This window comes from Orycteropus afer, unplaced genomic scaffold, assembly GCF_000298275.1.
Source record: "Orycteropus afer afer isolate SDZICR_OR568_19922 unplaced genomic scaffold, OryAfe1.0 scaffold00038, whole genome shotgun sequence".
Lineage (NCBI taxonomy): Eukaryota > Metazoa > Chordata > Mammalia > Tubulidentata > Orycteropodidae > Orycteropus > Orycteropus afer.
Window position 1 is genome coordinate 5,130,821 of NW_006921625.1, and position 14,933 is coordinate 5,145,753.

The 14,933-nt window shown below is 45.3% G+C and overlaps 1 protein-coding gene across 1 annotated transcript in view; it reads left to right on the forward strand.

Annotated features, from left to right (window-relative positions):
* Nucleotides 1-14,042, forward strand: part of MKI67 (marker of proliferation Ki-67) — a 37,481-nt gene extending 23,439 nt beyond the window's left edge. Inside the window, 2 exon segments of the mRNA XM_007936886.1 lie at nt 13,499-13,627; nt 13,772-14,042. Coding sequence (XP_007935077.1) covers nt 13,499-13,627; nt 13,772-14,042 — 400 coding nt within the window.
* Nucleotides 14,043-14,933: the final 891 nt, after the last annotated feature.

A 14,933-nucleotide genomic window follows, 5' to 3' on the forward strand; every position in this document is an offset into this window, starting at 1 on the left:
CCCAAGTCACAGCCAAAGTGATGTCAAATCATTGCAGAGAGCAACACGCAGTGCCAGGAGAAGTCCTTCTCAGAAGACGGCTACCCAAGATCCAGCGCCAAATCACAGCCAAAGTGACGTCAAATCATCACAGAGAACACGGAGTGCCAGGAGAGGCCCATTGGAAGAGATGGTTACCCAAGACTCAGAGCTAAGTCACAGCCAAAGTGATGTCAAGTCACTGCAGAGAGCAACGCGCAGTGCCAGGAGAAGTCCTTCTCAGGAGACAGCTACCCAAGATCCAGAGCCAAGTCACAGCCAAAGTGACACCAAATCATCACAGAGAGCAACACGCAGTGCCAGGAGAGTACCTTCTCAGGAGACAGCTACCCAAAATCCAGAGCCAAGTCACAGCCAAAATGACTTCAAATCATCACAGAGGGCAACACGCAGTGCCAGGAGAGGACCTTCTCAGGAGACAGCTACCCAAAATCCAGAGCCAAGTCACAGCCAAAGTGACATCAAATCATCACAGAGGGCAACATGCAGTGCCAGAAGAGGCCCTTTGCAAGAGATGGCTGTCCAAGACCCAGACCCAAGTCACAGCCAAAGTGATGTCAAATCATCACAGAGGGCAACACGCAGTGCCAGGAGAAGTCCTTCTCAGAAGACGGCTACCCAAGATCCAGAGCCAAGTCACAGCCAAAGTGACACCAAATCATCACAGAGAGCAACACGCAGTGCCAGGGGAGTACCTTCTCAGGAGACAGCTACCCAAAATCCAGAGCCAAGTCACAGCCAAAATGACTTCAAATCATCACAGAGGGCAACACGCAGTGCCAGAAGAGGCCCTTTGCAAGAGATGGCTATCCAAGACCCAGACCCAAGTCACAGCCAAAGTGATGTCAAATCATTGCAGAGAGCAACACGCAGTGCCAGGAGAAGTCCTTCTCAGAAGACGGCTACCCAAGATCCAGAGCCAAATCACAGCCAAAGTGACGTCAAATCATCACAGAGAACACGGAGTGCCAGGAGAGGCCCATTGGAAGAGATGGTTACCCAAGACCCAAAGCTAAGTCACAGCCAAAGTGATGTCAAGTCACTGCAGAGAGCAACGCGCAGTGCTCGGAGAGGCCCTTCTCAGGAGACAGCTATCCAAGACCCAGAGCAGGTAAGTAGTCCGGTTTTTTTTTTGTTTGTTTGTTTATAAGCATGAATGTTTTGATATATTTTTGTTGTGTGTTCCATTAGGGGCAAACACCTTCTCTGTCACCTGCTGCCAGCTCCCAGTTACACACTGGGAGCAGCACATACATTTTGTCTTCATTGCTGTATTTCAATTTATGTTTTGGTAATTGTTCTCAAAATAATAAATCCACATTATGAAGACTTCATTCACGATGAACTATTTACTCACCTAGTTATTACATTCTGACAGCTTACACTGTGGCCCTTTCTAAGATTGTAAGCAATAGTTTTTGGCCTCTAGTTCAACTAAACTTACCAAAACAGAAAGGTGGTTATGTCTGGATTTCAGAGGACTGGCTTTGAAAGCTAGAATGAACAATGGTTGGAGGTGTGAAGCAGCGAGTATATCTCAGAGCTGCTAGTCAGCAGGAAATGCTTACATCCTTTCACTGCCCCCTCCCCCATCGAGAGAATATTTAAGCGAGTTGTTGAAGTGGTATTGCATGTTCAGTAGACTACACTATAGTGTAAACATAACTTTTTATGTGCTGGAAAACCGAAAAGCTCATGTGACTCACTTTATTGCAATATTAGTTTATTGTGGTGATGTGGAACAGAACCTCCAATATCTCCAAGGTATGGCTGAAATACCAGATTCAGCAGCATAGAAATTGTCTGTCATTTGAATCATTCCACAGTGCATGATTTGCATTATTTTTTGGGAATATCTGATTTACCTAGTTTAAAAGAAAAATAGGTTAAATTTTTTTCACCTTTTTGTGAGTGGTATAAATTTGCTTCTTGGCATGCAAAATTACAGTATTCTGAGCTCAGGAGATGAAACTAATATAGCAATAACCTCTTCAGGTATCAGAATTCTGGCAACTCCAACTGTCCTGACTAGCACAAACCATAGAACAAGCTAGAGATTGACTACCCCAGCCGGCACTCACCAGGTGCTCTATCACATGAATAGGACACTGCACAGACAGGCTACGGTGCTAACCAGGTCCAGTGTGACTGGTGATGGGCAGGGAGTCCTAGTGGGGAGGACTGACAGCGTGCCAAAAAGAAGGTAACCCATGCCCCAGCAGATGTCAATGGAATCTTGCTGGAAGCAGAAGATAATGGCAGAACATGATCCCAGAGACCACCGCACATCCTCCCTTGATGAACCAGCACAGCCACTGTGACCTGTGATGTGGACTTCATGTGTTACTGTCTTCTGACCAAGTAGATGGTCTATAATTCAGTCTTTTCCTGATATTCATTTGCTACTGTGAACATCTGTGCTGCAGTGTAATAAGGTGTGGCCTTCAGAGGCTACTGAATTCCAACGAAGTCTTAGATTTTTTTTAATCCTTGTCTTTCTAGCTTCTCCTGCCCCTCCCCTCAGTGGTCACTTGATAAAGTTGTTAGTGTGACTGCTGCCACAAGTACGCCTGGTGTCATACTCACATTTTCTGCCTTGCTGTTTGTTGGGGAACAGACATCTGAGGGGCTCACCGGCAGGTAAAATGCGTGCATAGTCCTGCTTCGGGGCACCCATTCTGGAAAATCCAAGGTCATGTTTTGTTGCCTTTAAATGTTACCTTATTTTTGAGATGGAAGAGCCTGCCAAGTAAGGAATTCCTAGGTAAATTATACATGTTAAGTTTCAACCAAAATTGGTTAAAATGGAAGGTTTTGCTACATAAAAGGTGTCTGAAAAGTGAACTCTGTCGGAATACCTCCCACTGTTCCCAGCTACTCACAGGAAGCCATCAGCTTGAGGGCACAGTTCAGGTGACTACTCCTTAATCACACTTACATGATGACAGAGTTACCATCTGCTTTGTAGAGGTGGTTTGAGTTAGTCCTGATGGTACTCTACCTTTGAATTCACTTTTCCTTCACGATATTTTTGTGTACATTTGTGCAGAAATGTTCTTTTCTTATATTATGTATTACCTTTAGAAAGTGATGATAAACTTTTCCATGAAAAGATACAATATTTCAGGATATGTTATAACTCTCATTTCCAGCCTCAAAATTAATTTTAAAGACCTGAGGACCTGCATGATACCTAGTAAGAAGTTGAATGCATTTTTTTTTTTTTTTTTGGCTAGAGTAGGACTGATTACAAAAGTTGTGCTTTTAAATTACTTAAGAGTTGTATTTTTCTTCTCAAACAGGGTAAGAACATCATACCAACAAAGAGAATTAGAACTAGAAGATAACAAGGCAATGAAGCAGCTTAGGAAAGAAGTTGAATTGAAAACAACAAAAAACCTTGATTAATTGAGTGCCTCCATAGTGTATTTTTTTGTCATAAAAATTTAGTGAAATCTTTGGTAATGTAGCAAGGTATATATAATGTTCCCTTTTGTATCCCAATAAATTTGTTTTTGGTATGTTTCTGTAAATTTTGTTATCATTCAGCTTAACATTCAAACCAAATCAAACCAAATGCACTGCCCTCAAGTCGGATCTGACTCATGGTTAGCAGTCAAGTACCTTAGGCACAACGATAGGACATTTGATATGTTGCAATTAAAATTTACTTTAGGAAGAAGCCATTTTATAAAAGAACAATGATAAATTCATCTATACCAAGTGTTTGTTCCTGTCATCAAACTTACCTAGTGGCTCTCTGACAAGCTGCCCTTGTTTGAAACTGGAAAGACATCATGACTCTCCCCCTGCCCTCATCTAGTCCATGAGGTGAAATCTGGTCCCAAGATCTCCACAAGAAAACCCTAAGGGAGAGATTATAATGCTATGTACCATACAATGTTTACTTGACCTAACAATTTTTCATTTTATATTTGTTGTCATTTCAAGCTATTGGGTAGAGTCCTGAAAACACCTTTCTTTGGAATACACAGGTCTGAGCAAGACAGGCCTGCTGAGTTAGCCCTTTCTTGCCCGCTAATTCATTCTGTATAGTTTACATTTAATCTATTAGTCTAACCGTTTACTTTGAAACATTTCTCAATTTATTTAATACCTTAATTTATGTAATATTTTTAATCTTTTACATTATCATACATACTAGACAGGTGAAATAAATAATTTTTAAAAAGTTCAGTCCAACAAAGAGGTGGGTCATGGAGATTATACCACCTCATGACTCCAAGAAACCAGAGTGACAGTAGCTAGGGATGTGGGATTGGGAAGAATTCTCTGATGCTGGCAAGGATTAAGAAAATAAGATGCTATATGGGCAAGAGTTCTGATTATGGCACATGTTTTAGAAGAGAACAAGTCTGTTGTGGGGTCAGTGGGCAGACCAGCATGAGAACTATGGTGCAAGTTTTTTTTTTTTTTAATGCATTTTATTGAAATATAATTTATGTACAGTGACATGGATGGGTCAATGTGTGTGTGTGTGTGTGTGTGTGCAGTGTTCCCTTCCTTCCCCAGCCACCCCTGGCAACCAACAAAGAAAGTCTCCCTCTATATATAAACTTTCCTTGACCCTCCATAGCAAAGACTAATACTGTATTTGTCCTTCTGTGATTGACTAATTTCTCTCAGCGTAACATCCTCCAGGGAGCTCTGGTAGTGTAGTGCTAGTGCCTAAAGCACTTGACTGCTAACCAGAAGGCTGGCGGTTCAAACCCACCAGCCACTCCCCAGAAGGAATGCTGGGCAATCTACTTCCATAGTGAAACTCAAGGAGGGATCGCTAAGAGTCAGGTATGACTCAAGGGCACATAAGAACAACAGTGTCCTCCAAGTTCATCCATATTATTCAGTGTTTCCAAGGAGAGTCTTAACAGAGGGAAGCATCTGTTCCCAGAAGTTGAGGTGGACCATGGGCTCACCCTCCACTGAGGGGAACAAACTACTTGGTCACTGTGATAGTTGCAGCTGTGTGTCAACTTGGCTGGACCCCAGTTCTGTGTGGTTCCCATGATGGGATCGGATGACTGTATTCTGAGTGGCCAATCTGTTGAAGGGGAGTTTCCTTAGCGGTGTGGCCTGCTTCTAGGATATCCAGGGACATCTTGGGAAAAGAGACACTCTTCTGTGGATCGTGATTCCGTTGTGCTGCATACAACTGTCCAGGAGTAAGCAGTCCACCGTTCGGCCTGGAGATCTTGGATTCGTCATTCGTTGGAGTCAACAGCCGGTGTACTGCCTGCCAGCCTTGAGATTCTTGGCTCCTGTGGTTGCGGGAGCTAGGAAAAGCCTTCAGCTTGATGCTTGATCCAGGGACTTTGGACTTGCCAGCTTCTATACGTTTGTGAGCCATGTTCCTAAGATAAATTGTTCTCTCTCTCTCTCTCTAAAAGCTTTGCTGGTTTTTGTTTCTCTAGAGAACCCAGTCTAACAGTCATACAACCTGATTCTGGCCACCAGTCTGAGGTCCAGGTTCTCAAAGAGCAGCGAGCAATTAGGACAGAGAACACAAGGTTTACTAAGTGGGTGGGGCTCATCCCAGCAGGAGAAGAATGCCATGAAGTCTGGGAGGCTTCCTTCTTCCCAACCAGACAGCATAAAGGTGAGAGGCCCTGAGAATTACTGGTTGCATGAGGTCTATTAAAGGGAGCCTAGCCTGAGCAGTGGCCCTGCGGAGCAGGGGAGAAAGGACCTAGCGGGAGTGGTTAAGTAAGGAAGCAGGTTCTGGGGTCAAATTAATCAGACATCCTGGGCGGGAGAGGGCTGTTCTCTGAGGTCACGAGGTCCATCAGCAGAGGCTGGGAGTCAAGCAGAGGGATGTTGGTATGGAGCCAGAACTGCCCAAATTGTACAATTAACTAGATTCTGAAGATCTAATGTGCCTCATAAGAAAATCAACATTTACACATCTACCCAGGACATTTGATAGGTGGTCAAGTCAGTCAAAGAAGCAGTGACAAAACACCAGAGATCTGTCACAGGCCAATTAAGGAGAGGAAGTCCCTGGGTGGTACAAACAGGTTAGTGCTTGACTAACCTAAAGTTTGACAATTTGAATCTACCCCAAGGAAGTCCTGGTGATGTGCTTTTGATAGGTCACAGCCCTGAAAACCCTGTGAAGCAGTTTTACTCTATACACATGGGGTCAACGTGAACTGGAACTGACTTGATGGCAATGGTTTTGTTTCCTTGTTTACTTTCTAAATAATATATTTTAGATGAAGCACACAGCAAATGAGGTTCCTATGGTAGTGTAGTGTCTAAGGCATTTGACTGCTAATCGGAGGCTGGCGGTGCAAACCCACCAGCCAGTCCTTGGAAGGTTGGGCAATCTACTTCCATAGAGATGTTGCTGTTGTTATGTGCCATCCAAGGCAATATTGCTACAGAAATAGATCGCCCCATCTTCCTTCCAAGGAGTGGCTGGTGGGTTTGAACTGCCATCCTTCTGGTTGGCAGTCAAGTGCCTTAGCCACTATGCTACCAGAGAGATACCGCCTCAAAAACCCAAGGAGGGGACGCTTTGAGTCAAGTCCAACTCAATGGCACATAACACAACAATTTAGTGACTTTTACAAAGATTGTTCTCATGGCAATTTTCACAACATGTCAACATTCTCATTTTTTCCCTTTTGTTTGTTCTGTTTCCATTGGTCTTACCGCCCTTTGCTCCTTGCCTACTCTGCTTGTGGACAAATGTTGGCTGTGTGTTTTTATATAGTTGATAATTTAAGGGGGCACATTATTCACACATGTTCTATAATCTATTTGGCTGAAAGGTGACCTCTAGGAGTGGCTTCACTGCCAAGTTAAAAGGGTATCTTATGGTTACCATCTCGGGGGTTCCCCTAGTTTCTATTGGTCCCGGTCTGGCCTTTGTTAGGAAGTTGAATTTTGTTCTACATTTTTCTCCTTTCCTATCCAGGACCTTATACTGTGTCCCCGGTGAGAGCAGTAGGTAGTGGTAGCCAGGTACCATCCAGTTCTGGTCACAGATTAGAAGAAGCCATGTTTTGTGTGGTCCGTTCTATGGACTAATTTCTTCTCACTGCCAACAAGTCAATTTCGACTCAGCGACCCCTCCTTGGGCTTCCAAGGCACTCTGACTCTGGAAGTAGATTGCTCAACTTCCCTTCTGAAGAGTGGCTAGTGGATTTGAACCGCCAGCGTTCTGGTTAGCAGTCAAATACCTTAGGCACTATGCCATCAGAGCTACTAATTTCTTCTTAGAGCTTCTGATTTTCTTCATTGTCTTTTACTCCAAATGAGACCAATAGTTGTATCTTAGATGGCCACGTGCAAGCTTTTAGGATTCAGATTGTACTCACTGAATTAGGCTGTAGAACATCTTTATGAACTATGTTACGCCAATCAACTAAGCTGTCCCCCAAGAGTATGGTCTCAAGGCTTTTAACCCAGTAAACCAATCCCTTGAGTGCTGTGGGTATGTCACCTCTGTCACTGTGTTCTCTGTGCTTCATTATATATACGGATTTATATGCAGCACAACTATTCCTATCCCAACAGATACACCTGTACATGCATGTGCATTTATGCACTGCAAAAAAGACATGGACGTGGCATCTTCCAATCTCCTCCAACCTCACGACGGGAACAGTCACCATCAGCAGCTCAAAGTTTTTTTTTTTCCAAATTGTGATTTGAGTGTAAGTTTACAGAGTAAATTCATTTTCCACATAGCAGTTCATACATGTTTTGTTTCATTGGCTGCAATTTCCCACAATGTAATAGCTCTCGTTCCACTTATTCCTCATAGCTACCTACCTTTCTCATGTCCTTCCCTTCCATGCACTCCTGCCCCCACACTAGCTCCCTGTACAAACACAGCTCTTCTGTTTTTCCATGACTGATCACTGATTGCTCCAAGGATGTAAATGTGCACCCCATGTGCCTGTCTATTGTTTAGCTGGAAGCCACAGGAGTTCAGTTCCAGACCAGGGGTCTCAAGTGGCTCTATCAGACCAGCAAACCTGTTTTTTTTTTTTTTTTTTTCACGATTTTGAGTTTTGTTCCACATTGTTCTCCCACTCTATTCAGGATCTCCTGCACCAATCCCCCTCTGAGTAGTTAACCTTGGTAGCTGGGCACCATCGCATTCTTCTGGTCTCATGGTCATATAGGCTGAAGATCATATGGTCTACTAGTCCCTTGGATTGTTTCCATGCATCTTTGGTTTTCTTCATTCTTTGCTCTGACCAAGGCTTATATCTATGAGGCCAAATATGCTGCCACCCTCCAAACCTTTTTCCCAATTCTGACACCAACTGTCCCTCCCATGGCACTCATTACTTCTCTACTGGGTTCAATAATTCATTGCAGTGGCCACACAGAACACACAGGCAATATTCATAATTACAGGGTTTATTAGGGAAGTAACAGGCTACAATTCAGGTTTAGGAAGGCGCTTAGGATATAATTCTTCGATCAGGACGGTCTCCCCTCTGGTATGCCCTCAGGCATGCCTCTCTGGCCGTCGGCCTCTTAACCTGGCCTCTGCCCTTTCCGGGCAAGTGTGTTACAAAGCTCTTTTAGCTCTGTCAATAGGTACACCTATGTGCACCTCACTCTGCCAGCAAGCCTCCTGCCCAAAGGTACTCAGCTATCTCATTCCATGGACCAGCAAGACTGCTGCTATCTTGTGCCTCTTGGTTCCTCTGTGGTCATCTCAGCCAGTCATCTTCCAAGAAGGTCCAACAGGGATCTCAAGTCCAAGGATGCGCTCCACTTCTCTTCCAGCTCTTCCCTCTTGATGGCAGTGAGATCCCTCCTTCTGCCTCTAGGAGGGCTCATTGTAAGCCCAGCTGCTTAGCAAAACTCATCACTCCTCACATTAGAGTTCTATATACCTTATTTGCATGGTCCTACCCAGTAATCTTAGGAGCTCTGGTAGGGTAGTGCCTAAGGCACTTGACTGCTAACCAGAATGCTGGCGGTTCAAACCTACCAGTCACTCCTCGGAAGGAAGATGGGGCAATCTACTTCCACAGTGATACTGCCTCGGAAACCCAAGGAGGGGTCGCTATGAGTTGGGTCCGACTCGACAGCACATAACAACAACACCACCCAGTAATCTTATGGGAGTCACAAAGACTGGGTAGAGAAGCCATACCAAGTAACTCACTGAACCACACTCACATATGCCTTCCTACAGACTTATAAGAATGCATATCTACCCACATACCCACACATTTTTGGTTGTTGTTACTACTGTTGCAAAATTGTGTATGTTAAAGCATTATCAAAATTGTCCCTTTTTCTTATGTACGTCCCAGTGTCTTTATTTATCTTGGTCATGTTGTGCTGACTTCACCCACATTCGGCCTCGTCTTTCCCATCACCAAAAGTAACAAGGATCTACTATCTCAAAGTGATTTCTCCTCCCTCTCCCTCTCCCTCCCACCCCTGATAACCACCAAAGAACACTGCTCTCTGTGTGCACATCTGTTCTGGGTTTGTTATTATAGTGGGGCCATACAATATCTGTCCTCTTGTGTTTGACTCACTATACCTCCTACAGATTCATCCATGTTATAAGATGCTTTGCAGACTCATCATTAGTTTTTATCACTGCATACTATTCCATTGCATGTACCACACTTAGTTTATCCATTCATACATGGATGAGGACTGCGGTTGTTTCACTCTTTTTCCTATTGTGATCAATGCTGCAATGCACATAGGTGTACATAACAGATTTGGTTTTATGGTCCTTTTCCAACATACTAGAGAATACAGGCCTTGAAAAAGCCAGAGGAAGGAGCCAGACCCTGCTGGCCCCTCCTGCCCAGACCACGCCCAAGCAGTGAGGTATCAAAACAAGTTTAGAGGTAAGAAGATGAAATTTAGCTGAATATGAGTGCCTAAGGCACTTGACTGCTAACCAGAAGGCTGGTGGTTCAAACCCACCAGCCACTCCTCGGAAGGAAGGTTGGGCAATCCTACTTCCGTAGTGATACTGCCTCGGAAACCCAAGGAGGGGTCGCTATGAGTCGGGGCTGACTCGACGGCAAATAACAACAACATGAGAAACTGAACTGAGTTCTAATAATTCAAATGTTACAGAATGTAACAGGGAATTATCAGTTGCAAACAATGACTGGAGAACACATAACTTTTTTCTATCTTGCTGATTTGAGAAGCCTCAAGAAACATTAGCTATAAACTACAATAAACTCTGAGTAGAGGAGTACGTGGTGGTGCCACAGGAAAACAAAGGGCATGTAAACCAGGGTGAGGCAAACTGACAGCAACAGCACGGAGGGCAAGCACGTCGCATGTGCAAAGGCAGCGAGGTACAAAGACCCAGCACACAGGGAACTGCAGTCTGCTGGACTAGGGCACAGTGTGTGCGCTTGCAGCAGAACATGGGCTAGAGATGCAGCCATGGTCACGTAGGGTGGGGGAGGGGACGAGAGCTCATTGCAGAGAGGCCAGTTAGGAGGACAGGTCATTAACGGAGAGGGGAAACACTGGGTGCAGACCTGAAGGTAAGACGGACAGAAAACAGATTTCAGAGATTAGTTTGGGAAAAATGGCCAGACTTCGTCTCACATACTTTGGTCATGTCAGAAGGGACCATTCCCTTCTGCTTGGTAAGGTGGAGGTCGACGAAAGAGGGGAAGGCCCTCAATGAGATGGATTGACATGGTGGCAGCGGCAATGGGCTCAAGTACAGCAAGAATCACGGAGCTGGCTCAGGACTGGCCAGTGTTTTGTTCTGCTGTGCATAGGGTTGCTATGACTTGGAGATGATTCAACGGCATCTAACAACAACAGTTTGGGGAAAAAAGGTAGAATGCTTGGGATAACTCCAGACAGGCAGACTGGCAGATAGCCTGGAATGGGGAACAAGATGAAATAAAGATGACTGGTTTACATACGGGTCACAAAATGGAGACAGCCAGTAGTTACATCTATGGGTCTGAAACTGAAGAAAGAATTCTGACTTCAAAACGAGGTTTAGGAGGCATCAGCTCACAAGTAGGTGATCAGAAAATTATCAGTCTTTGCAAGGTTAGAATTTTCTGCTATGAATGAAAGTCATAAAAGGGATTGCTGGGTCTCACAGAGTGAAACAAACAAACATAAAAGGTGGGGGGTTGGACTAAGGTACTATAGAGCTCAACTTTGCAAAAATGAATTGCTGAACTTTATCAGTTCCCACATTACCACAGTTAACCCGCATAATCATATGGCACACTTTACAGGGAACTGCCGGTAATTCAAGCCAGATTCAGAAGAGGACGGGGAATGAGGGATATCATTGCTGATGTCAGATGGATCTTGCCTGAAAGCAGAGAGTAGCAGAAAGATGTTTACCTGTATTTTACTGACTCGACAAAGGCATTTGAGTGTGTGGATCATAACAAATTACGTTATACGAAGAATGGGAATTCCAGAATAGTTAATTGTGCTCATGAGGAACCTATACATGGACCAAGAGGCAGTCATTCACATAGAATAAGGGATACTGCATGGTTTAAAATCTGGATAGGTTCGTGTCAGGGTTGTATGCTTTCACCATATTTATTCAATCTGTATGCTGAGCACATATTCCAAGAAGCTGGATTATATGAAGAAGAATAAGGCACCAGGACTGAGGAAGCCTCATTAACAACCTGCGTATGCAGATGACACAACCTTGCCTGCTGAAAGTGAAGAGGACTTGAAGCACTTACTGATGAAAAACACATTATGAATTACGCCTCAACATAAAGAAAACAAAAATCCTCACAATTGGACCAATAAGCAACATCAGGATAAAAGGAGAAAAGCAGAAGTTGTCAAGGATTTCATTTTACTTGGATCCACAATCAACACCCATGGACACCACAGTCAAGAAATCAGACAACATATTTCATTGGGCAAATGTGCTGCAAAAAGTCTCTTTATAGTGTCAGAGAGCAAAAATTTCACTTTGAAGACAAAGATGTGCTAGCCCAAGCTATGGTATCTTCAGTTGGCTCATATGCATGTGAAAGCTTGACAATAAATAAGGAAAAAAGGAAGAATTGATTTTGAGTTCAGTGTCGACAAAGAACACTAAAAATACAGTGGACTTCCAGAAGAATGAACAAATCTGTCTTGGAAGAAGTGCAGCCAGAATTCTCCTTAGAAGCAGAATGTTCAGGCTTGGTTTCACATACTTTGGTCATGTTGTCAGAAAGGATCAGTCCCCAAAGAAGGATATCATATTTGGTAGAGGGTCAGCTAAAAGGGAAAGCCTCTCAACAAGATGGACTGACACTGTGGCTACAATGATAGTCTTAACCACACCCCAACTGTAGAAGATGGCTTGGGATCAGGCAGTGTTTTGAATTCCGTTGTTGTCCTAAAGGAAAGAAGACCCCAGATTCAAACAGGCTCAATAGAGACAGTTTTATTAAGCTCTGGACAGAACAAAGACAATCATCCAGAATGAAGGAAACTATAAGCGTGTACGGGAGCTCTGGTAGCGAAGTGCCTAAGGCACTTGACTGCCATCAGAAGGCTGGCGGTTCAAACCCACCAGCCACTCCTCGGAAGGAAGATGGGGCAATCTACTTCCGTAGTGATACTGCCTCGGAAACCCAAGGAGGGGTCGCTATGAGTCGGGTCCGACTCAACAGCACATAACAACATCAACATATACACAGTACAGAAAGCTGAATGAAGTCTACTGAGTCACAGCCATGGGGCTAATGTTATAAAACAAAGGGAATCACCACAAAATCATGATTGGTGGTAGATGGATTCATTACTGTCGCAGGTGAGAGACTACAGAATCGAGGAAAGTACCGTGATTGGGATAAGTACATTACTGAAGATTAAAAAGGGTTCTAGGATTAGGGTCCTTGACCTCGCTAGGTGTTGGTCCAAATACACTCATGACCATGCCACGAGATGACTACCAAACAATACCTAGACCCCAACCCTAATTTAAATTAGAAAAGAACACACATCCGCAAGTTCCCTATTTCTTTGTGCATAATCTACTTTCAACCAATTTCTGAGTGAGGCCACAATATTGAAGGTCAGAAGGAATTTAACTTAGGCGTGTGAACCTATGTCAACGCCCAAAATGGAGTTGCACCTCCCACTGTAAACCACAGCCTTCCACACACCAAGCTCTGTTCAAATTTAAGCTCTGATACACTGGGCGCAGGATCGTTATGAATCGAAACAACCCGGCACCGAACAACAACAGTACCCGTCCTCCATCATCTGGTGGGCGGATTTGATGTCTATCCTTGTCTTAAGCGGTATCTTGAGCACTCAGTAAGTATTAACGAGGGAATAAATGCATGGGTTGACGCAACTTGCATACCGTATCTTCACAAAGGGGAGGACATTTGGGCCAAGCACAGCACAGCCGACTACTTCCCTAGCTTCTCTTTCTTTCATTTCCCAACTAAGTCCCGCCAACGCTTTCCAACGCGGGTAGGCGGGGCTACGTGGCGGGATCCAGTGAACGTGATTACGTGCGGAAGCGAGGGGCGGGAGTACGTGGCCGGCTCCCGGGCGAAGTCGGTGGGACGATGGAGGCCCCGGAGGCGGGGCAGGGTTCGCGGAAGTGAGTGAGGGGGCGGACGGACGCGCGGCGGAGCCGGCGGGGTACAAGGCACGCACACAGCCGCTCCTACTTACCTTAGGACCCCGGGCGCTATTTCTTTGAGGAGAACCTCGTTGAGGTTCCGCCCCAGCGGCTCCGCCCCAGACGCCCATTAGCTGCTTCTCGCGAGCCCCATCGCGCCGGCCAATTACAGCCCAGCGCGCCCGATTTCAAATCCCTGGGCTCCTCCCAGTGCCGCCCTGGCGAGTGGAGGACTTCCGGGCGGAAGTTGCGTTCGGGCGCGAGGGGCGTCCGGGCGGAAGAGGCGTCTGCGTTTGGAGAGTCTGGGCCCGAGGGGCGGTCTGGGAGGGCTGAGGGCGGTCCCCCGGGGAGGGAGGAGGTGAATGCTGCCGCTTGGCAGCTCAGTAGCCGCTAGGCGTGGTGCTCCTTGGGTGTATGTGTAAGCGGGGAAACGGTCGATGTTGGGTGACTTCTTAAGGTATTTCCCCGCTGCAACTCTCAGTCCACCTCATGTGGTAACTCTTCACTGATACATTACTCAAAATTTAGGCATATGGTTTCATTTAGCAGTCTCCATCGCCTCATGTGATTCGTTTTCCGTTTTGAAAGTTACTTTGGGATCACTTGAGTAACAGACCAACTCTATCAATGGAACCCTCGTACCACCTCGGCACAGCAGTAATGAGGGTAGGGGGCCCTCATGAAAGACTTAGGGCCGTTTTGCCACAGTGTACCGAGGGGACATCGTTAGGGGCCGCCAGGTTGGTTGTGACTCACAGCGACCCCGTGCACAACAGAATGAAACCTGCGGGGCCCTGTGCCAGCCTCACAATCCTTGCTGTGCTTGAGCCCATCACTGCAGCCACAGTGACAGTCCATCTCGCTGACGGCCTTGACTGTGCTAGCTGAGCGCCCTTGTTTATATTTTTCACTGCTTCCACTCTTTTATACCCTTGAGAAGATATTCTCAATGTTAACTTTTGGTTCTTTTATCTTCATCTATATCTATTGGATATCTAAGGAGCTCTGGTAGCGTAGTGCCTAAGGCACTTGACTGCTAACCAGAAGACTGGCGGTTCAAACCCACCAGCCACTCCTGGAAGGAAGATGGGGCAATCTCCTTCCCTAGTGATACTGCCTCGGAAACCCAAGGAGGGGTCACTATGACTCGGGTCCTCATTGGCACATAACAACAACAACTACCACTTTACCGAGCATGATATCCTTCTCCAGGGAATGGTCCCTTCTGATAACATGACCAAAGTAGGTGAGGAGTATTCTGGCTGCACTTGGTCCAGGACGTATT